The 22,574-nt window shown below is 44.1% G+C and overlaps 1 protein-coding gene across 4 annotated transcripts in view; it reads left to right on the top strand.

Annotated features, from left to right (window-relative positions):
- The window catches only part of WWP2 (WW domain containing E3 ubiquitin protein ligase 2), a 181,378-nt gene that overhangs the window by 99,809 nt on the left and 58,995 nt on the right, over positions 1–22,574 (top strand). For all 4 annotated transcript variants that reach the window (XM_055297777.2, XM_055297778.2, XM_063611584.1 and 1 more), the window contains one exon: positions 11,597–11,724. In XM_055297777.2, the coding sequence (XP_055153752.1) occupies positions 11,597–11,724 (128 nt within the window). The remainder of the gene's footprint in view (positions 1–11,596; positions 11,725–22,574) is intronic.

Genomic DNA, 22,574 nt, shown 5'->3' with positions numbered 1-22,574 from the left:
GAGTGACTGGATTGGAAAGAATATGCAAAGTACTGGAGATTACAGGCCCAAGAGTGATTTTGAACCTGACAGCTTGCATCTTTCCTTCATTCAACAAATATTTCCTGAATCCTACTGTGGGCCAGGCACACACTAGGTGCTGAGTCTCCAGAGGTTCACAAAACAAGACATGGTCCCTGCCCTCATGAATATGTAATGACACGCAGCAGTGCCATAAAGGGAACAGTTAGGATGTTATGAGAGAATGAAAGGAAATTTACTGTAGCCTGGGGGATGGGGGACATTTAGACCGAGATTTGGCCTAGGAATTTGGCCACCTGGGTGGAAAGTCCAGGAAGAGTATGCTGGGCAAGTAGATGAGCAAAGGGTCTGACTGTCCCTTGGTAGGGGTCTAGAGAGGTATTGTGAGGAACGTCCATTGAACATACTCTTTTTGGAGCCTGCCTCCCTCCTGCTGAATTCCTGCCTTGTGATTTGTCATGTCAGAACACTTAGAAATAATGCTGTACCCAGCTCATGCCTCTAATCCCAACACTTTGGGAGGCCGAGGCTGGAGGATTGCTTGAGGCCGGGAGTCTGAGGCCAGCCAGGACAAAATAGTAAGACTCGATCTCTATTAAAAAAAAAAAAGGAAAGAAAGAACACTCTAATATACTGTAGTCCCCCATTCATTCAAGGTCCTGTGTAGTCCTTTCTGGTCTGGAGCTATAGTAAAAGGAGGCAGTGAGTGGGCCAGATTCAAACAGGGAATGATGCCAGTAGCGAGAAAGTGAAGAGGCTTTTCTGGTGCACCTGTACAGGTTGTGCTCTGCATTCCTTGGGGGCCAGCCCCATGGAGATTCCTCCTGTGCTCAGTGGAGGTTGATGGGCTGGGATGCTCATCTCCTAAGCAGCGACAGTGTCCTATGCACTCGTAATTCAGGGTCAGGGGATCTCAGGTCATAGGACAAATCATAGGCTGCTGTCTCTGTTCAGGGTACCTCGAGCCATCAGTGGCCGTGTTGAGCAGGTAAACACTTCCCCTCTGAACTCTCTAGCTCTCTTTCAAGTTTGGGAGGGCGTTTGAGCACTCTTCTCAGCTAAGCCCAACATACAGCCTGGAAGTAGATTGGACAAGTCACCATTTACTATACCTTCTCTCTCAAGGTGAGTTTTTTAGTCTAATAAAATTGCCACCTTTGAGAAGGTTGCTCTGTACTCTAGGGTGAGCAAAAGGAAATCGTTTGTCTTCCGGAAGTCTTTCTGTAATTTAGAATGGACTTGGCAGCGGTTTTATTTTTACCTTCCCTGTCATTTGTGAGGCTGGCAGTCCAGAGGTAGGGTGTGGAATGGAGCCGTAAATTGCCCTTGCAATGACCAGAAGGGGCCCATTTTAACTCTAATTGTGCCTTTCCTGGTTCACTTCTCCTTTTACCCGCCCTCTCCATTTTTTTTTTTTTTCTTCTAATCCACATTTGAGTGGGGAGGAAGAATTGAGGGGGGTGCAGGTGGGAGTAGGTTTATTTATTGGTGCTTCTCTGGGTGGTGGACACTGTTTCTTTTCCCATTACGGCTTCCTTTTTTATTTTTTCATGCTTCTATTTTAAGTGCCTGTTTCTTTCTGGTTCTGTCTCGCTGGAAACTGGCCCAGCTCCACTGAATTTTTTTTTCCATGCAGCTATTAAAAGACAATGACCAGTTAAGAGTGTGCTCAGAGGAAGGACAGACTTGAGGTGGGGAGCCCTCTTGGTTCTAGTAATCCTAGGCAAATACCGCTTACCCGGATTGGAATGTGAGGAGTTTTATTAGGCAATTTTACTTTTTGTGCCTGTTTTATAGGAGGAAAATCAATAATCAGGTTGTTTTGTTTTGTTTGTTTGTTTTGAGACAGAGTTTTGCTCCTGTTGCTCAGGCTGGAGTGCAATGGTGCGATCTTGGCTCACTGCAACCTCAGCCTCCAGGGTTCAAGTGATTCTCCTGCCTCAGCCTCCTGAGTAGCTGAGATTACAGGCATTCGCCACCCTGCCTGGCTAATTTTGTATTTTTAGTAGAGATGGGGTTTCTCCATGTTGGTCAGGCTGGTCTTGAACTCCCGACCTCAGGTGATCCACTCACCTTGGCCTCCCAAAGTGCTGGGATTACAGGCATAAGCCACCGCGCCTGGCCCTTGTTTTGTTTTTTTGAGACAGAGTTTTGCTGTGTCACCTAGGCTGGAGTGCAGCAGCAGGATCCCTCTCAGCTCACTGCAACCTCCATTCCCCAGGCTGGTCTCGAACACATGACCTCAGGTGATCCACCGATCTCGGCCTTCCAAAGTGCTGGGATTACAGGCATGAGCCACCGTGCCTGGCCAATAATGAGTTTTTATACCTTGAAACTTCTCTTTTGCTGAACTTGAATACCAGTGGGCCTGAATCTGGGGTCAGTGAACCTCCCTTTCATATTCTGGGCCTCTTTTACCGAGATAGAAAAGTATGCTTGGAACCTGGTATCCAGCCAGCCATGAGTTCCTTTTTTTTTTTTGGTAACAGGGTCTCTTGCTCTATTGCCCAGGATAGAGTGCAGTGGTGTGAGTGCGATCACAGCTTACTGTGGCCTCGACCTCCTGGGCTCAAATGATCCTCCCACCTCAGCCTCCCACATAGCTGGGATCACAGGCACTTGCCACTAAAGCTGGCTAATTGAAAACAATTTTTTATGGAGACGAGGTCTCCCTATGCTGCCAGGCTGGGTTTGCACTCTTGGACTCAAGCAGTCCTCCGCCCTTGGCCTCCTGAAATGCTGGGATTACAGGTGTGAGCCGCCACCCCCGGCCTAGCCATGAATTCTCGACATTTGGGAGAGATATGTCCCTAGTCTTTATAGAATCCCTAAATGTATTAATTCAGAAATGTTTGTAGGGTCTTGAATTTTGCCTGAATCCATTCCCATCTGCTTTTTTGAGCATACCCTCACACCATACCTGCCTTCTATAACTTTTGCTCATTTTTGTATTTTCTCCACAAATGGCTTTTTTAAATTATTAAGTTTACTAAGGTATAATTTACAAACAGTAAAATCTACCCTTACTAGTGTATAGTTCTGTAAGTTTTGACAAAAGCCTACAGCCAGGTAGCCACTATCATAATCAAGATACAGAAAGACTGGGCGTGATGGCTTATGCCTGTAGTCCTTGCACTTTGAGAGGCTGAGGCGGGTGAAGTCCTGAGGTCAGGACTTCAAGACCAGCCTGGCCAACATGGTGAAACCCCGTCTCTACTAAAAACACAAAAATTAGGTAGGCGTGGTGGCAGGCGCCTGTAATCCCAGCTACAAGGGAGGCTGAGGCAGGAGAATTGCTTGAACCTGGCGGGGCAGAGGTAGTGAGCCGAGATTGCGCCACTTCACTCCAGCCTGGGTGAAAAGAGTGAAACTCCATCTCAATAACAAACAAACAAAAGATACAGAAAGTTTCATCACCCCAGAAAGTTCCCCAGTGCCCCTTTGTAGCCAGCTCCTCCTTGTACCTGTCGCTGCTGGCAAGCATGGATCTGTATTCTTTCTCTAAGTTTGACCTCTTCTTGAATATCTTAAAAATGGAAATGTACACTGTGTAGCCTTTGGTGTCTTTTACTTAGCATAATGCAGTTGTGATTCACCTCTGTTGCTGCATGTACCAGCACTTCATTCCTTTTATGCATTGAGTTTATTCCAGTATGTGTATGTACCACCGTTGGTCTATTCATTCACCAGTTGAAGGATTTGGAGTTGCTTACAGTATTTGGCGATTACAAACAAAGCCTCTATGAACATTTGCATACTGGCTTTTGTGCAAACATGTTTTTATTTCTCATGGGAAAATACCTAGGAGAGGCCAGGTGCGGTGGCTCACGCATATAATCCCAGCACTTTGGGAGGCCAAGGAGGGTAGATTGCTTGATCTCAGGAGTTCTATATCAGCCTGAGCAACATGGTGAAACCCCTTCTCTACCAAAAATGCAAAAATTAGCTGGGCATGGTGGTGCGTACCTGTGATCCCAGCTGCTTGGGAGGTTAGGGTGGGAGGATTGCAGGAGCCCAGGAGGCTGCAGTGAGCCATGATCACGCCACTGCACTCCAGCCTGGGTGACAGAGCGAGACCCTGTCTGAAAATAATAATTTAAAAAAATACTTAGGAGTAGGATTGTCAGTTTGCATGCTAAATATATATTTAACTTTATAAGAAACTGCCAAACAGTTTAGAAAGTGGCTGTGTTCCCGCCATCAATGTGTGAGAGTTCCAATTACTTTGCATCCTAATCCGGACTTATTACCATAAGTTGTATAAAAACTCTGTCCATTCAAGTGGCACAATCTTGGCTTACTGCCACCTTGGCCTCCTGGGTTCAAGCGATCTCCTGCCTCAGCCTCCTGAGTAGCTGGGATTACAGGTGCCAGCCACTATGCCTGACTAATTTTTGCAATTTTTTTTTTTTTTTTTTTCAGACAGAGTCTGGCTCTGTCACACAGGCTGGAGTGCAATGGCTCGATTTTTAATAGAGAAGGGGTTTCACCATGTTGGCCAGGCTGGTCTCAAACTCCTGACTTGAAGCAATCCACCTGCCTCGGCCTCCCAAAGTGCTGGGATTACAGGCGTGAGCCACCGCATCCAGCCTAAAAAACTTTGTCCATCCTAATAGATATGTAATGATATCTCATTGTAGTTTTAATTTGCACTTCCCGAAGAACTTATGATGTTGAGCATCTTTTTTTGTGCTTATTTTCCCTCTATAGATCTTCTTTGGTGATGTGTCTGTTCAAATCTTTTTTTTAGTCAGGGTTTGGTTCTGTCGCGTAGGCTGGAGTGCAGTGGCGTGATCTCGGCTCACTGTAACCTCCACCTCCCAAACTCAAACCTTCCTCCTGCCTCAGCCTTCCAAGTAGCTGGGACTACAGGCGCTTGCCACCATACCTAGCAAATTTTTGTATTTTTGTAGAGACAGGGTTTCGCCATGTTGCCCAGGCTGGTCTCGAACTCCCGACCTCAGGTGATCCGCCTGCCTCAGCCTCCCAAAGTGCTGGAATTACAAGCATGAGCCACCACACCCAGCCTCAAATCTTTTGATTATTTAAAAAATATTGGGGTTGTTTTCTGATTGCTGAATTTGAAGAGTTCTTTATCAATTCTAGATAAAATTCCTTTATCAGATATATATCGTCAACCATAAAAGTCACAAACTCTATAAATTTAGAATAGAGAGCTTCATTTCTAAAGGGGGGTACCATAACCTGCAGGCAGGAAGTGGAGCCTCTACCTGAAACCAAAAAGCAGGCACTTCAAGGGAGGGAAGGATGAGACAGTAATTTGTGCTAAACTGGTTGGCTAAGTTTACATATTTATCAGATTATAGAGAAGCTATAAATATTTATGAAGGGGACACAGATGCGTGTGTCATAAACTAACACGTTTGTTACATGTGTCCCTTGTTGCCCTTTGGGATGGACATTTAATATTTAAATGTATTACAGTTAGGCCCTGTCCATCAGAAGGTGAAGCAGAGGACAGAAAGATACTGAGTGCACAGCCTCCGTGGCCTGGCCAGAACCACACCATAGTTAGTGGCCTCTTATCAGAAAGGAATGCTGGTCAGTTGCTGTGTGGAAACCACGAAAGGGAAGGCAGCGTGAGGCCGTTGGTTGAAATCAGCAGTGAACAAGTCTTTTGAGAGGGTTGATTTTTGTTCAACACTGAGGAAAGAAAGACTCATGGTGGCTAGGGAAGGAGGGGGTGTAACGAGGTGTCTCTGACCTCGCATCTCATCATGGCTGAGAATTAAGGTTTTTAAGGTTTCTCTGGGGTCCTCTTGGCCAAGTGGAGGGATCCATTCAGTTGGTTGAGGGGCTTAGGATTTTATTATTATTTCTCAGTATTATGGACTGTCTTTTCATTTTTTTGGACAGTGTCTTTAGAAGAGCAGGAGTTTAAAAATTTTGATGAAGCCACAAAATGCTTTTTGAAAAAATGTTTCACATTTTATTTATTTATTTATGGAGACGGAGTCTTCCTACGTTGCCTGGGCCAGTCTCAACTGATCCTCCTGCTTCAGCCTCCCAAAGTGCTGGTATTATAGGCATGAGCCACTGCACCTAGCCTCATCTTATTAGATATTTTTGCTTTCTACAAATTTCTTCCCTATTTCCCCCTCTCCCTAGCTCCTTGCAACCGTCATCTCGCTTTCTCACTCAATTAGTTTGACTACTCCAGGTACCATTTAAATGGAACTACACAGCATTTGTCTTTTTGCCACTGGCTTCTTTCACTTAGCATAATGTCCTCTAGGTTCATCCATGTGGTAGCCTGTGTCAAAATTTCCTTCCTTTTTAAGGTTGGGTAATACTCATATGTATGCATATACGATATTTTATCCATTTGTCGAGGGTGGGTTGCTTCTACCTCTTGGCTATTGTGAATAATGCTGTTATCTACCTGTGTGTGCAAATATCTCTCCTGAGGTCTTGCTTTCAGTTCCTTATTTATTTATTTATTTATTTAGAGACGGAGTCTCGCTCTGTCGCCCAGGCTGGAATGCAGTGGTGCGATCTTGGCTCACTGCAACCTCTGCCTCCTGGATTCAAGTGATTCTTCTGCCTCGGCCTCCTGAGTAGCTGGGATTACAGACATGCACCACCATGCCCAGCTAATTTTTCTGTTTTTAGTAGAGATGGGGTTTTGCCATGTTGGCCAGGCTGGTCTCGAATTCCTGACCTCAGGTGGTCCACCCGCCTCAGCCTCCTGAAGTGCTGGGATTATAGGCATGAGCCACTGCACCTGGCCAAGGTTTTTTTTTTTTTTTTTATTTAACCAAATAAACAAAATCCTATTTTGTTTAATTACTCCACATGAACCGTTGCAAAGGTGACAATGGTTAACAAGGCTGCACTGAGGTGACGCTGTCACGTGGTCAGCCAGGCTCACTCACCAGCAGGTAGCTTCCCCAAAGCAGCATTGTGTGCTGTGATGGAAATTTGTGTCTGGGCAAAATTACAAATCACAGCATTTCCACTAAGGTGGAAGCTCCTTGAGGTCAGGGACTCTGTTTTGTCTCTAGAATGGGGCCTAACACTCAGAAAAGGATGATTGAATACATTTCAGTGGCCCTCATGAAGGGCGAGGCCAGATGTCCCATGACACCCAAGGCTCTGGCTGTCAGGGTGTAGCTGAGGATGGAGGCCAGGGCTGTGACCATCAAAGCTTAAATGCCAAGCGTCAGTGAGCAGCTCTGTCCTGAGGACCTCATCTGTGTCAGAACCGCTTTGGGGAACGTGGGTCCTGGTCGTGGCTGACCTTCCTTCAGGAAGCCTCAGTTTTTGAGAGAGGACCTTGGGTGAGGACACACTGCATCCTGAGAAGCGTGTGCTACAAAGAGAGCTGAATATCTGTAATGAGTTGACTTAAAACCATTTGTGGAGTTTGGCCTGACTGGCACTGCCATTCTAACTGCTTTCTGCCTGCCCTGGGGGCTATATAACTCGTCCCCTCCCCCTAAATGGTGAGGGGGCTTGGGCCAAGGTTGAAGTCATGGGCAGAGCCGAGCCTGGCTGTCTCAGCCATCACCCCGCATTTGTCTGGGTGCTATTTTGGCCTACGATGTGTGGTTTCAGCATTTGGGCCAGCTTTTCATCACAATATGATCCCATCTTTTATGGGTTGAGTGACTTCTCCAAGAGAGGAAACTGCCAAAGAGAGGAGTTGCCTCAGATGTTAAGGCCTTCTCTTCCTTTAAGTGTCTTATTTTAAAGGTAACACAAGAGCCAAAAACTGGAAACTCCAGATTTAGGGCAAGGGGAGAATCTGGGGAGAGGGGATATGGTGTGTGTGTGTGTGTTGGGGGGTGGTGGCTGGCTGCGGGCAGGGAGGTGGCAGTTCATGCAAAGTGGTCCCAGCTGCCCCTAGCTTAGGGCTGATCCCGCCCTGCCCAGCCCATCATTCAGGGTAAGCCGCTATCATTAGTGGTTAAGTATTTCTGAAAGTATTCTCTCTCCACGCTGACCACATGCCCTTTCTGGGAAGGGAGGGCGGGGCCAGGGAGTAATGGGACCCACCCTATTGTCATGCCCAGCTGCTCTGCAGGAGGACAAGGAACCTGGGGCTGGAGTTGATCATGGGCAGGTCTGTCTGAGGGGTTGACAGTGCACGTTTTGCAGGTCCTGCAGCTCCCTGAGGGGTCCAGCTTGCTCCTGGGGGCTGCAAGTTCCAAATCAGAGAGGCTTTTTGTCCTAGTAAAGGGATCCTTGGCTGACACAAACCTTCTATTAACCAATTTTCTCTCTCAGGCTCTCTGCCCTCAACACAATACACATGCGCACACACATGCACACACATGCACACACACACACCAGCTTGCTGAGGGCTGCCTGCCTTTCCCTTTGGAGCTCATTTGTGCTCATTCCACTTTTGAGGAGGAGCTGTGGTAAAATGCTTAAGGTGAACATTTCTTCCCATGAAGTGGGAACTTTGAAATACTCATCTGACTGAGGTGTGGTTGACAGCTTTTTGTTGTTGTTGTTGAGACAGAGTCTCTCTCCGTGTTGCCCAGGCTGGAGTGCAGTGGCACAATCTTGGCTCACTGCAACCTCCACCTCCCGGATTCTAAGTGATTCTCCTGCCTCAGCCTCTGGAGTAGCTGGGATTATAGGCGTGCACCACCACGCCTGGCTAATTTTGTATTTTTAGTAGAGATGGGGTTTGGCCACGTTGGCCAGGCTGGTCTCGAACTCCTGACCTCAGGTGATCCACCTGCCTCAGCCTCCCAAAGTGCTGTGATTACAGGCATGAGCCACCGCGCCCGGCCAACAGCTTTTGATTTATGAAATTAGCTCAGGGAAGAAGTTAAGATGGAAAAAGAGAGTCCACCTTGAGTCTTTATTTCCACAGCTCAGTCGTACCCTGTCTCCATTGCCATGCAGTGTTTAGGTATGAGGGACTCCAGAGTTTGTTACGTTTCTCCCTTTTTCTCCTTTTTTTTTTGTTGGGGATTGGGGGCAAGAAAAACTTAAACTTTTTTTTTTAAACAAGGTCTCACTCTTTTGCCACGCTCTCAGGCTGAAGCGATCCTCCTGCCTTGGCCTCCCAAGTACCTGGGACCACAGGGGCATGCCACCACACCTGGCTAATTTTTAAAATTTTTTGCTAGAGATGGGGTCTCCCTGTGTTGCCCAGGCTGGTCTCAAACTCCTGGGCTCAAGTGCCATCCCATCTCAGCCTCCTAAAGCATTAGGATTACAGGTGTGAGCCACTGTACCCAGCCAAAAATTCATGTTTCTTTGCTTACTCAAAAATATACAAGCTCAGTGAAGGAAGCTGGACAAATCTAGAAGAGCACAAAAGGGCTTCTGTATCCCCAATATCCAAAGATAATGACCGTTAAGATTTTGGTTTATGTTCATCTTGTCAAATTCTGTTTCTTACTTTAGAGAAGGTAGGGTGGTTCATATCCCTCAAGGAGCCTCCTGTTGACCGCCCCCAACACACTGGACCAAAGACTCCCAGCAGGGTTGTTCTGCTGGGGGTGGATCCTCCCAGTGGGGAACTTTCTATTATAGCTCTTAATTTCACCATTGTCCAAATGACCAGCAAAAAAATAGCCCCAGAGGAATTAAGCTTGAGTTCAGGCTTCCTGTCCCATCTTCTGACCTGAGAGCCTAGGCTCTTGACCTTAAACTGCCTGTATATGAATCTTTGCATCATTTGGCTTACTTTCTGTAGAGCTTCTCTGTGTCCGTTTGCTTATCTGTAAAGTGGGGATAATAATAGTAATCTACCTTTAGGGTTCCTATGTTAAACGAGAAAATATATGTAACGTGCATAGCACACACAGTGCCTGGAACATAATGTTAGAGTTCAATGAATATTATATACTTCTGTAGCCATTATTATTACCTTTATTTACCTTTATTTATTTATTGGCTTTTTTTTTTTTTTTTTGGAGACACTCTCACTCACTCTGTCACCCAGGCTGGAGTGCAGTGACGTGATCTTGGCTCCCTGAAACCTCTACCTTCTGGGCTCAAATGATCTTCCTACTTTAGCCTCCTGAGCAGCTGGGACTACAGGCATGCACCAGTAGTGCAGCTAATTTTATTTTTTGTAGAGGCAGGGTCTCATTATGTTGCCCAGGCTGGTCTCAAACTCCTGCCTTGGCCTCCTAAAGTGTGATCCTCCCGCCTTGGCCTCCCAAAGTGTCAGGATAACAGGCGTGAACCACTGTGCCCAGCCACCTTTATTGTTGAGAGTAGTTTTATCGCCCCATGTTGCATGGTACGAATTGTCTCTGGGTCTCTGTTTCTCTGCCTTGAGAGGGGTGATCTTTTCTTCACTGGATGGTATTTGAACCATCTCACAGTTGCAAAGTAGTAGATGCTTACAAAGTAGTAAAAGAGCCTCGTTTGGTGAAGCAGATGAACCGAAGGACAGGGAGGCTTACACATTTTCACTGAGTGGGCAAAGTCAAGCTGCAAAAAGAACTTGAGAGCACATGCTGCCTGTTGCCTTGTGTTCTCTGAAGATGCCTGATAGGTTTTCTGCTGCTAAATCCCACACTTTTCTTTGTGATTTGGGTCCATTTCTGCATTGCTTCTCATTTACTTGGATAGATTGTTGAGTCATCTTTTCTAGATAAAACATGTCTAGGCCAGGCATAGTGGCTCATACTTGTAATCCCAGCACTTTGGGAGGCTGAGGCGGGAGGATCGTTTGAGCTCAGGGGTTCGAGAGCAGCCTTGGCAACATAGCAAGACCCCATCCCCCCAAAAATAAAAAAAAAATGAGCCAGGTGTGGTGCTGTGCACCTATAGTCCAGCTACTGGGGAGGCCGAGGTGGGAGGATCACTTGAGCCCAGGAGTTTGAGGCTGCAATGAGCTGTGATCGTGCCACTCCAGCCTGGGCAGCAGAGTGTGACCCTGTCTCTAAACAAACTAACGAGTGAACGACAACAACAGTGGTCACAGGGCTGTGACCATCAAAGCTTAAATGCCAAGCATCAGTGAGCAGCTCTGTCCTGGGGACCTCATCTGTGTCAGAACCGCTTTGGGGAGCGTGGGTCCTGGTCATGGCTGGCCTGCCTTCAGGAGGCCTCAGTTCTTGAGAGAGGACCTTGAGTGAGGTGCTCTCTATATGCATTGACTACAAGTTGTTTAATGCCCCTTGACTTTTATTGCCAAGGGAATCATCTTTCTAGCTATAGAGAAAATTGCTTTGGATAAGTTTTGAGCTCTTCTTGCCTAATGGGGGAAATATTTCATCTGAGCCTGTCCAGTGATTCTTGTTTATTTATAATTTTTGAGCCCAATAAAAATAATGTGATGGTCACAGGATATTTTGCCAATTATTTCAGATGTAGGGGCAATTCACTCTAGATTTGTTTACTTGAAGTGGAAAAGTTTACACAAAGTTACCTTCTGAGCTTTTACCAAAAAGGAAACTTCCCTGGGTCTCTCTGCTTGGAACTAGCTTCTGTTGAGTCCAAAACTAGAGGGGCTATTAAAGGTCTTGTTTCCAATAAATGGCAGGAGAAGGGAATATGATGAACTTAGGTAGGAAACACTTCTGTCCTTTTCACAGTGACTTATGTCTGTCTGCTTTCTACTTTGAACCCCCAGGACGCACAGACATTCAGGTGCTTCAGCCAGAACAGCCCCAGCAACCGGCGAGCAAAGCCCTGGTGCTCGGAGCCGGCACCGCCAGCCCGTCAAGAACTCAGGCCACAGTGGCTTGGCCAATGGCACAGGTGAGTGATGGCACCGCACGCCAGCCTGCACTGAAGCTGTGGGCTCTCACCCATTCTAACGTGGACACGGGATCCTGCCCACTGTGTCAGAATAGAGGGTGGGCATCAGAAGGCTCTAGGACTAAACTGGATTTGAATCCATCAGTCTTTGTACTGACCCATCTTCTTCTCTCTTTGGCATATTCTGTACAGCCAAGGTTATTCTCCATATGACTGCGCTCTTCTAAAATATCTAAAATACTCATTTGCACAGAAATAAAAAGTCTTGTCTTTCTATTCATTTCTTTTTTTTTTTTTTTTTTTTTTTTTTTTTTTTTTTTTTTTGAGACAGAGTCTCACCCTGTCTCCCAGGCTGGAGTACAGTGGCGTGATCTCAGCTCACTGCAAGCTCCGCCTCCCAGGTTCATGCCATTCTCCTGCCTCAGCCTCCCTAGTAGCTGGGACTACAGGCACCCACCGCCATGCCCGGCTAATTTTTTGTATTTTTAGTAGAGACGGGGTTTCACTGTGTTAGCCAGGATGGTCTCGATCTCCTGACCTTGTAATCGCCCACCTCGGCCTCCCAAAGTTCTGGGATTATAGGCGTGAGCCACCGTGCCTGGCCTTTCTATTCATTTCTTATCAGCACTGGATTTCATGCTGGGGAGGATATCTCATTTATACATAGCATATTTTTGATTTCCTTCACGTAAGGGAATTATCAGACTAAGGAAATATAGGACTAAGTATTGTTGCTAAGAGCTGAGTCAGATGATGGCACCACCGGTGAATGGGTTGAGATGCTGACTGGGGCAAATCCAGGTAACTACTTGGGGGTGTGCTGGGGCCATCCCGACGGGGGCCCCATTTGAGAGGAGACAGTCCCGTCCACGTGCGCACAGAACTTCCCCACACTTGGCTCTGCTTCCCCGTGAGACGGGAAGGACCTATTTCAAAACAACTCATTTTCCGTCCTGCTCTCCCTCTGTCTCATCAGGACAGAGTCAAAAAGGAAAAAGAAAAAACAAACCCATTCATTTCTCTAAACTTCTCAAAGATTGTTAAATCTTTAGAGACTACTGGTCATTTGGTAGTTTGTCTTCATTTGGGGCAGTTGGGCTGGGACGTAGATGTTTCGCTTGGATGAATTGTAGGTAGAGGAATGCAGGCGTTGAAATTTGGTAAGTGATGCTGAGATGGTTTTCTAATGCTCGTGACAGCAGAGGTGTAGCATAAAGACCAGGAGACCCAGAGCAGCGTGGCTTTTCACGGAAGTGTTGTTGTGGCATTGTTAAGTGACCTCTGTGACAAACTTACTGAGTGGAAGAAATTGATATGGGTTCCTTTGCAATACCCTTCAGTTCTGTGGCAGCACCATATGGGGGCTTCAGAGTCCCTGTGGCTGCTGCTGTTGCCTGGGTACCCAGTCGTCTTCAGTGGACCACAAGATGGAGTGGTCTGTGTCCTACAAAACGCACTGTGAGTGCAGTGGCCTGACCTCCTCCCTGAAGTTTAGGACCTGCCTGAAGGACTTGAGTGAACTGACTAGCCCCCCCTGAGCCTTGGGGAAGAGGAGGAGCTGCAGGTGGGGAGTCCCAGGGCTGCTGTCTCAGCTGCCTGGCGCACCTGTGCCACCCACTGTATCCTTGTGCTGGAACATGCGGTGGTAGCTGAGCCTGGCCTTCCTGTCTGTGTGAAGGAGACAGCAAAGTGATGGCCGTGAGCCATGGTATAGAGAACCATAGGCAGCTCTGCGAGCATTTTTCTCTTAGAAAACTCAGTGGCTTGTAGAGGAGGGCAGTGTTTACAAATGGGGACGGGGGACTGGCTTTTAGGAACCAGCTGATTCCCAGGTGCCATGGTGGAGCTACTAGTGGCTTTGTTCTGCCAGGGGCCTGTGTTATTGAGGTCATAGTTTCCTGCAGCTACCTCTACTTTTCCTATAAAAACTATTGGTGAATTGACTTTCTTTGGTGATGGTCCTGGAGTCACTCTTTGACATTTCAATAGAGCTGCATTTCCCCCACATTTATTTTTAGGTACTATTACTTATCGTCCTTATCTCTAGGAATATTATGTTCTAGCAGACAAGGCAGGTGCCAGCCGTGTCTTCAAAAGCCAAGTTTCTCTAACCTCGGACTGCCTTGGAAGTGTTTCATGGTGGTGTCTCTCAATGCCCAAACCTGTTCCTAAGATCCATCTCTGAAGGGCAGTTGTATTTTAGGGATTTCTGCCCACTCCAGTGCTGAGGCCTTGATGTTCATCTCTCCCCTTTCTGCTGTGATAGTGGTTCACCTTTACCTCACAGGCAGCCTGTACTTTATATACCGTCTGCCCCAAGGGTACAGAACAATGTCACCTTTGCCGTGGGGAGCAGGCAGAAGCTCCCCTCTTCAGCAGCGCAGGACCAGAGGGGCGTTGAGGGTGTGAATGAGGACATCTTCATCCTTCAGTCTGCTGCTGTGAGAACTCTGAGGACCAGTTCCAAGATGGTGGTCGGGGGGAGCTCTGCCTCCTGGAGGAGTTTCCACAGACTTGCGAGATTTATTTAGCAGCCTTTTTTGGCTGCTCACTGCAGTTATGCATGAAAAAGAAATTTGAGGCCAAACCGGAGCTGGGTTCCAGGTGGTTTTTTTATGTTGTCACAACCATAAAGTATCCATTTTTATAAAACAAGAGTGACTGGCAGCCTGTCTCTATAAATATTATATTTCTAAGTTTTAGAAGTGGTGAAATCAAGAAATAGACTAATGGCATAGCCCTTCATTGAGACTTGTTTGGGATGATTTACTTGCTAATTCTTTATTGAAGACTTTACCCCCCAAATTTACATATTTTACTTCTTCCCTAAATGTAATTTCCATACATATCAGTCAGAAGTTGCATCAGCTGTGGTCAGATTCCGATTCTTCATCTTTAATGTGTTTAAGGCCCCATGACTCGCTAGGTCTTAGTTTTCTCATTTATGAAATTAGGGCAAAAGTTGGGCGTGGTGACACACATCTGTAGTCCCTGCTACTCAGGAGGCTGAGCCAGGAGGATTGTTTGAGCCTAGGAGGCAGATGTTGCAGTGAGCTGAGATGGCACCACTACACTCCAGCCTGGGCAGCAGAGTGAGACCCTGTCTCAAAAAAAAAAAAATTACAGCAAAAGTATATATCTCATAAGTTGTTATAAGGCATAAATTACAGGCACACCTTCAAGATATTATGGGTTTGTTTCCATACTACCACAATAAAGTGAGTATCACAAAAAAGCAAGTCACATAAATTTTTTGGTTTCCCAGTGCATATAAAAGTTAGTCCATAAAGGGTACAACAGCATTATGTCTGAAGAATGTATATCCCTTAATTTAAAAATACTTTATTGCTAAAAATGCTAACAATTACCTGAGCCTTTAGCCAGTGGAAATCTCTTCACTGGTGGAAGGTCTTGCCTTGACATTGATGGCTGCTGACTGATCAGGGTGGTGGTTGTTGAAGGTCAGGGTGCCTGTGGCAATTTCTAATAAGACAGCATGAAGTTTGCCGCATCAGCTGACTCTCCCTTTCATTAAAGATGTCTCTGTAGCATGCGATGCTGTTTGATAGCATTTTAGCAACAGTAGAAAATCTTTCAAATTTGGAGTCAATTCTCTCAAACTTTGCCACTGCTTTATCAACTAAGTATATGGAATATTCTAAATCCTTGTTGTCATTTCAACAGTGTTCACAGCGTTTTCACTAGAAGTAGATTCCATCTAAAGAAACTGCTTTCTTTGCTCATCCATAAGACACAACTCCTAATCCATTCCAGTCTTCTAATGAGATTGAAGCAGTTTAGTCACGTCTTCAGGCCTACTTCTTATTCTAGCTCTCTTGCTATTTCCACCACACCTGCATTTCCTTCCTCCACTGAAATCTTAAACCCCTCAAAGCCATCCATCAGGGTTTGAGCTTCTTCCAAACTCCTGTTGTGTTGATATGTTGACCTCCTCCCATGAATCACAAATGTTCTTAATGGCATCTAGAATGGTGAGTCCTTTTTAGTTTTAATTTTTTTTAATGTTTTTATTTTTTTGAGGTGGAGTTTTGCTCTTGTTGCCCAGGCTGGCATGCAGTGGCATGATCTCAGCTCACTGCTGCAACCTCCGCCTCCTGGGTTAAAGCGATTCTCCTACCTCAGTCCCAGGAGTAGCTGGGGTTATAGGCATGCACCACCACACCCAGCTAATTTTTGTATTTTCAGTAGAGATGGGGTTTCATCATGTGAGCCAGGCTGGTCTTGACCTCCTGACCTCAGGTGATCTGCCCGCCTTGGCCTCCCAAAGTGCTGGGATTGTAGGCCTAAGCCTTTAGAAGGTTTGTAATGGGTTTTGGCCACATCCATCAGAGGAATCATGATCTAAGGCAGTTATAGCCTTATAAAATGTATTTGGTTTTTTTTGGGCATTTTTTTTTCATTTTTTGTTTTTGAGATGGAGTCTCACTCTGTTGCCTAGGCTGGAATGCCGTGGCATGATCTTGGCTCACTATAACCTACACCTCCCGGATTCAAGTGGTTCTTGTGCCTCAGCCTCCAAAGTAGCTGGGATTATAGGCATCTGCCACCACATCCGGCTAATTTTTGTATTTTAGTAGAGACAGGGTGTCATCATGTTGGGCAGGCTGGTCTCAAACTCCTGACCTCAAGTGATCCACTTACCTCGGCCTCCCAAAGTGCTGAGATTATAGATGTGAGCCACTGTGCCCAGCCATAAAATGTATTTCTTAAATAATAAGACTCGAAAGGCAAGATGACTCCTTTATCCCTGGGCTACAGAACAGATGTTGTGTTAGCGGGCATGAAAACAACATTAATCTCGTTGTAAATCTCCATCAGAGCTCTTGGGTAATCAGGTGCATTATCCATGAGCAGTAATATGTTGAAAGGAATCTTTTTTCCTGAGTAGTAGGTCTCAACAGTGGGCTTAAAATATTCAGTAAACCATGCTGCAGACAGATGTGCTGTGATCCAGGCTTTGTTGCTTCATTTATAAAACACAAGCAGAGTAGATTTAGCATAATTTATAAGGGCCCTAGGATTTTCAGAATGTTAAGTGAACATTGGCTTCAACTTAAAATCACCAGCAACATTAGCTGCTAAGAAGAGAGACAGCCTGTCCTTTGAAGCTTTGAAGGCATTAACTTCTCTTTATCTAAGAATGCCCAAGATGGCATCTTCTTGCAATAGAAGGCTCTTTCGTCAACATTGAAAAGCTGTTGTTTACTGTAGCAAACCCCGTCAATGATCTTAGCTAGATCTTCTGGATAACTTGCAGCAGCTTCTTCATCAGCATTTTCTTCACTTGGACTTTTATGTTGTGTTTGAAGCATCTTTCCTTAAACCTCATGAACTAATCTTTGCTATCTTCCAACTTTTCTTCTGCAACTTCCTCACCTCTCTCAGCATTCATAGAATTGAAGAGAGTTAGGGTCTTGCTCCGGATTAGGCTTTGGCTTGAGAGAATGTCGAGGCTGGTTTGATCTTCTTTTCAGACTGCTGAAACTTCCTTCCTATCGCTTTTCTTGGTAAGGCTGTTTTACTTTCTTATCACTCAAGTGTTCATCAGAGTAGCACTTTTAATTTCCTTCAAGAACTTCTCCTTTGCATTCACAGCTTGGCTAACTGGCACAAGAGCCCCAGCTTTGGCCTGTCTTGGCTTTCAACCCACCTTCCTTATCACTAAACTTAATAATTTCTAGTCTTTGATTTAAAGTGAGAGACATGTGACTCTTCCTTTCACTTGAACACTTGGAGGCCATTGTAGAGTGTAAGGAGAGAGCGAGAGAGAGAGAGAGAGAGAGAGAGAGAACAGCCAGTCGGTGGAGCCACACAATATTTATTATTAAAACAGCCTTACCAAGAAAAGCGATAGGGAGGAAGTTTGAGTAGTCTGAAAAGAAGATCAAACCAGCCTCGACATTGTCTCAAGCCAAAGCCTAATCCGGAGCAAGACCCTAACTCTCTTCAATTCTATGAATGCTGAGAGAGGTGAGGAAGTTGCAGAAGAAAAATTGGAAGATAGCAAAGATTGGTTCATGAGGTTTAAGGAAAGATGCCTCAAACACAACAGAAAAGTCCAAGTGAAGTCAGAACACACACGATATTTATTATTAAATTTGCTAGCTATTGATTGATTGATTGATTGATTGAGACGGAGTCTCATGCTGTTGCTCAGGCTAGAGTGCAATGGCATGATCTCGGCTCACTGCAACCTCCGCCTCCCGGGTTCAAGCGATTCTCCTGCCTTAGCACCCCCAGTAGCTGGGATTATAGGTACGTGCCACTGTGCCCAGCTAATTTTTGTATTTTTAGTAGAGCTGGGGTTTTACCATGTTGGCCAGGCTGATCTCGAACTCCTGACCTCAGGTGATCCATCCGCTTCAGCATCCCAAAGTATGGGGATTACAGGTGTGAGCCACCACGCCCAGCCCAAATTTGCTATTTTATATGGATGGGGTTTGTGGCACTGCAAAACAATGGCAATATTAATATATGAAAGATCACTGGTCACAGATCTCCATGATGGATATAAATAACAATAACGAAAAATTTTAAGTTGGAAAAATTTGACATATTCTGAGAATTACCAAAATGTGACACAGAGACATGAAGTGAGTTCATGCTGTTGGAAAAATGATGTTGAGAAATAGACTTGCTGGATGTCAGGTTGCCACAAGCCTTCAGTTTGTAAAAAATCACATAATGCAACTCAACAAAACAAGGTATGCCTGTGTACAAAACATGCAGAGTGTTTGGCAGGGTGCTGGCACAGAGCTTTTATCTTTATGAATAATTTCATGGAATTTTAATTATGCAGCATGAATATATATATTTATTTTTCACTTCATTTTTCTTTTTTAAAATTTTCTTATAGAATGGGGGGTCTCACTTTGTTGCCCAGGCCGGTCTCAAACTCCTGGCTTGAATCGATCCTCTTGTCTCGGCCTTCCAAAGCGTTGGGATTGCAGACGTGAGCCGCTGCGCCCAGCCTATTTTTATACGTGGTTTCATGTATCTATGTGCTCTTCTTCTTTGCTTTTTAAAAGTGACCTTATACTATTTTGCAGTTAATATTCCGTAATTCATCTAACCATTCCTTAATTCTTGTGTATTTCCCTGTTACAAAATTCTGCTGTAAATACCTTCATATAGCTTTGTTTCTTCTTGAGTGAAATTCTTAAGACAATGGATGTGAATTTTAAAAATGAGCTCTAGTGTATATTAGCAGACTGTCTTTCTAAGAGGATCGATCATATATCCAAAGTAGTATAAAATGTTCATAAAGTGGTATATGAGTTTTATTTTTTCTGCAACCTTGTAAATATTGGTTTATAATGTTTTGCTAATAATATTAAGTGCCACCTCATTGGTTGAAAAGTTTAACCTCGTTGCATTTCCTCATTTACTAGTTGCTTAACTATTTCTTTTTTCTTGTGTCTCTTTTCGTAGTATTTGATCATTTGTCCTTCAGAGATTTAGAAGTTTATTTTAGAGGCTTATATAAGCTCTTAATATATTCTAGGTACAATTTTTAAAAATTGTAGTAAAAAACACATCACATGAAATTTACCATTTAAACCATTTTTAGGTGTGTAATTCAGTGGCATTAAGTGCAATCACAATGTTGGGTAACTATCACCACCAGTGTCCATTTCCAGAACTTTTTCATCATCCCAAATGGATTCTCTGTATCCATTAAACAATAACATTTCCCCCCAACCTGCCCGCCCCCCGCCCGCAGCCCATGGTGACCCCTATTCTCCTGTTTCTTCATTTTCTCATTCTAGATACCTCATATAAGTGGACTAACGTGTCCTTTTGTGTCTGGCTTATTTCACCTAGCGGGGCGTTTTCAGGATTCATCCATGCTGTAGCGTGTATCAGAATTTCCTTCCTTTGTAAGGCTGAATAATATTCCATTGTATATGCATACCACATTTTGTTTCTCCATTCATCTGTAGATGAACATTTGGGTTGTCTCCACCTTTTGGCTATTGGAATAACGCAGCTGAGAACTTGGCTGTACAAGTATCTGAGCCCAAGCTTTCAGTTCTTTTGGTTGTATACCTAGGAGTGGAATTACTGTGGTAATTCTGTATTTTGTCATGCCCATTAGCATGGGCATGACATGTGTAGCTGCAAATTTTATCTGTTATATTTATAAGTTTTCCCATATCACTGTTTTGCATTTTATCTTACTTCTGTGAGTATTGCAGAAAAGGATTTAAGAATTTTAAAAATAATTAGGCCTGTGCATTTAAAAAATGTGTATAATTTCAGTTTTTGTGTCACTAATGTAAAAGTTCTTGTCTGTAAAATGAGATACTTTTTTTTTTTCTTTATGGCCACATTGGATCTGCAGAGATAAATACTTTTTTCTGTTTTCGCTTGCTTTCTTCATGATGTTATGTTATCAAAATAAATATCCCACTGGAATTTATAGTGATATATGTGTCACTATAATATATAACTATAAATATGTATTTATACATAATATATATTATATAGACATGTACGTATATAAAATGAGGACTGGGTCTAAATTATTTTCTATGCTGGAATCCTATTATCACAAAGACATTAAGTAAACAGTGTCATTTTTTACTGTGTTTTTTTTTTAGTGTTGATCACTTTTAACATTCTTATATACAGTGAGAATTTGTTTCTTGTTTTGAGTAAGTCCCATATGATTTTTATTACTGATGTGTTATCGTATTTTCTTTAATGTCTGGAAGAGCTAGTTTTGCCTTTTTTTCTCCATGATATTCTTTGATTGTTCATACATTTTCATAACAAATTTCAGACTTTGAATTCTTTGAAGTCCAGTAGGATACAAGTAGGAACCGTGTTCATCTGTATATAAACCGGGGAAGGATTTTACCTTCCCATCAATCAGGTAACACAGTATGGCTTTGTCCAATTTTAAGTTTTGCTCCTTTTTTCCCCACGTAATATAACTGTTTTTTTTTTTTTTTTATATGAGCTTCACTCATCCCATGCCGTGCTAATTATGAAATCTTCGTCCAGTTTTGGTTGCTCTCGTGAAGAGCTGACTGATCAGCTGCCTTGGCAGTGCAGTTGCTTGTGTTTCACGGGTGAAAGACACCAACTGCTTTACTGTGGCCCACATGTTATGAGCTGATCTTCAGTAGAAAGAGCTTCTGTTGTTACTGGTGCTGGCTTTCTATGTGCCTGAGTGCAGGGCCGAAAAGTCCTGAGTGTCCACCACGAGCCTGTGATACACCACACGCACCTAAGCATCTTGGAACACACAGTGGGCTGGCAGTGTCTCTAGGATTAAGCAAAAGAATTTCCAATTCCTGATCTTTTTTTTGGCTAACTGTGACTAGAGTGTGTCTCAGTCCTGAATGAATATGTGATTCATAAAGTTAGAATGTTTCACCAACATCACAGAGGGAACCTTGTGAAATACCCAAGGTTACAGAAAGCAGAGGCCATGCAACTGCCATCTTACTGCTTACCATTTGGTACCCCCACTTTCCTGGTCCTTGGTACCCTACATTCCCTCCCATTTGGGAAACATCAAAGCTATCTTCGCTCCCCACGCCCACTGTTTTTACTTCATGGTGTTCTGGTTTGAGTACTGGTTCTGCTACTTGCTGACTGCACAACACCTCTCTGAGTGGTCCCTCTGTGAGCCTCAGTTTTGTCTGCAGTGAAATGGGAATAATAATATCTTCCTCATAAGGGTGTTGGGAGGATCAATGAGCTAATAAAAGTAAACTTCCTAAAGGCAATGCAGGATCCTGGGTTGGATCTTGGAACAGAAATAAAACATCAGTGCAAAAGTTGGTGAAATCCAAATAAAGTCTGGAATTTAGTTAATAGTAGTATACTAATTATTATTTTAGCATTGGCAAATGTGCCATGATTATATAAGATAGTATTATTAAGGGAAACTGGGTGAAGACCATACTATCTTTTCAGATTTTCTGAAAATAATATCCAAAATTATTCCAAAATAAAAAGAACCTGTGGTTTTAAATTTTTTTTTTTTTTTTTTTTTTATTTGAGACGGAGTCTTGCTCTGTCGCCCAGGCTGGAGTGCAATGGCATGCTCTCAGCTCACTGCAACCTCCCCTTCCTGGGCTCAAGCGATTCTCCTGTCTTAGCCTCCCGAATAGCTGGAACTACAGGCATACGCCACCACACCCAGCTAATTTTTTCTATTTTTAGTAGAGACAGAGTTTTGCCATGTTGGCCAGGCTGGTCTTGAACTCCTGACCTCAAGTGATCCACCTCCCTTGGCCTCCCAAAGTGCTGGGATTATAGGGGTGAGCCACTGCGCCCAGCCTAATTTTTGTAGAGATGGGGTTTTGCCATGTTGACCAAGCTGGTTTCGAACTCCTGGCTTCAAATGATCCACCTGCTTTGGCCTCTGAAAGTACTGGGATTACAGGTATGAGCCACCGCACCCAGCCTAAGTTTTGTATTTTTAGTAGAGACGGGGTTTCACTATGTTGACCATACTGGTCTTGAACTCCTGACCTCAGGTGATTCGCCTGCCTCAGCCTCCCAAAGTGCTGGGATTATAAGTGTGAACCACTGCGCCCAGCCTAAAGAACCTGTTTTGTAAATGATGTTGTTATACAAATGTCAGGTGGTTTTATTTCAAATATCTTTCTTTTATTTTTTAGTTTTTATTTTTTTTTATTTCTTTTCTTTTCCCTTTAAAACTCTCCTATTCAATCAAATATCTTTCTTTTGCTAGATTATTGGGCTTATTGAATAAGTATTTCTTGAACAAATATTTATCAAATGTTAAGCACTACAGACAATGTAAAGCATATAAGATAAGGCCTCTGCCCTATGATCTTGTTCCAGAA

Source organism: Symphalangus syndactylus, chromosome 11 (assembly GCF_028878055.3).
Source record: "Symphalangus syndactylus isolate Jambi chromosome 11, NHGRI_mSymSyn1-v2.1_pri, whole genome shotgun sequence".
Taxonomy (NCBI): domain Eukaryota; kingdom Metazoa; phylum Chordata; class Mammalia; order Primates; family Hylobatidae; genus Symphalangus; species Symphalangus syndactylus.
The sequence above is the reverse complement of the archived record's forward strand: the minus strand, read 5'-3'. Positions and strand labels throughout refer to the sequence as shown.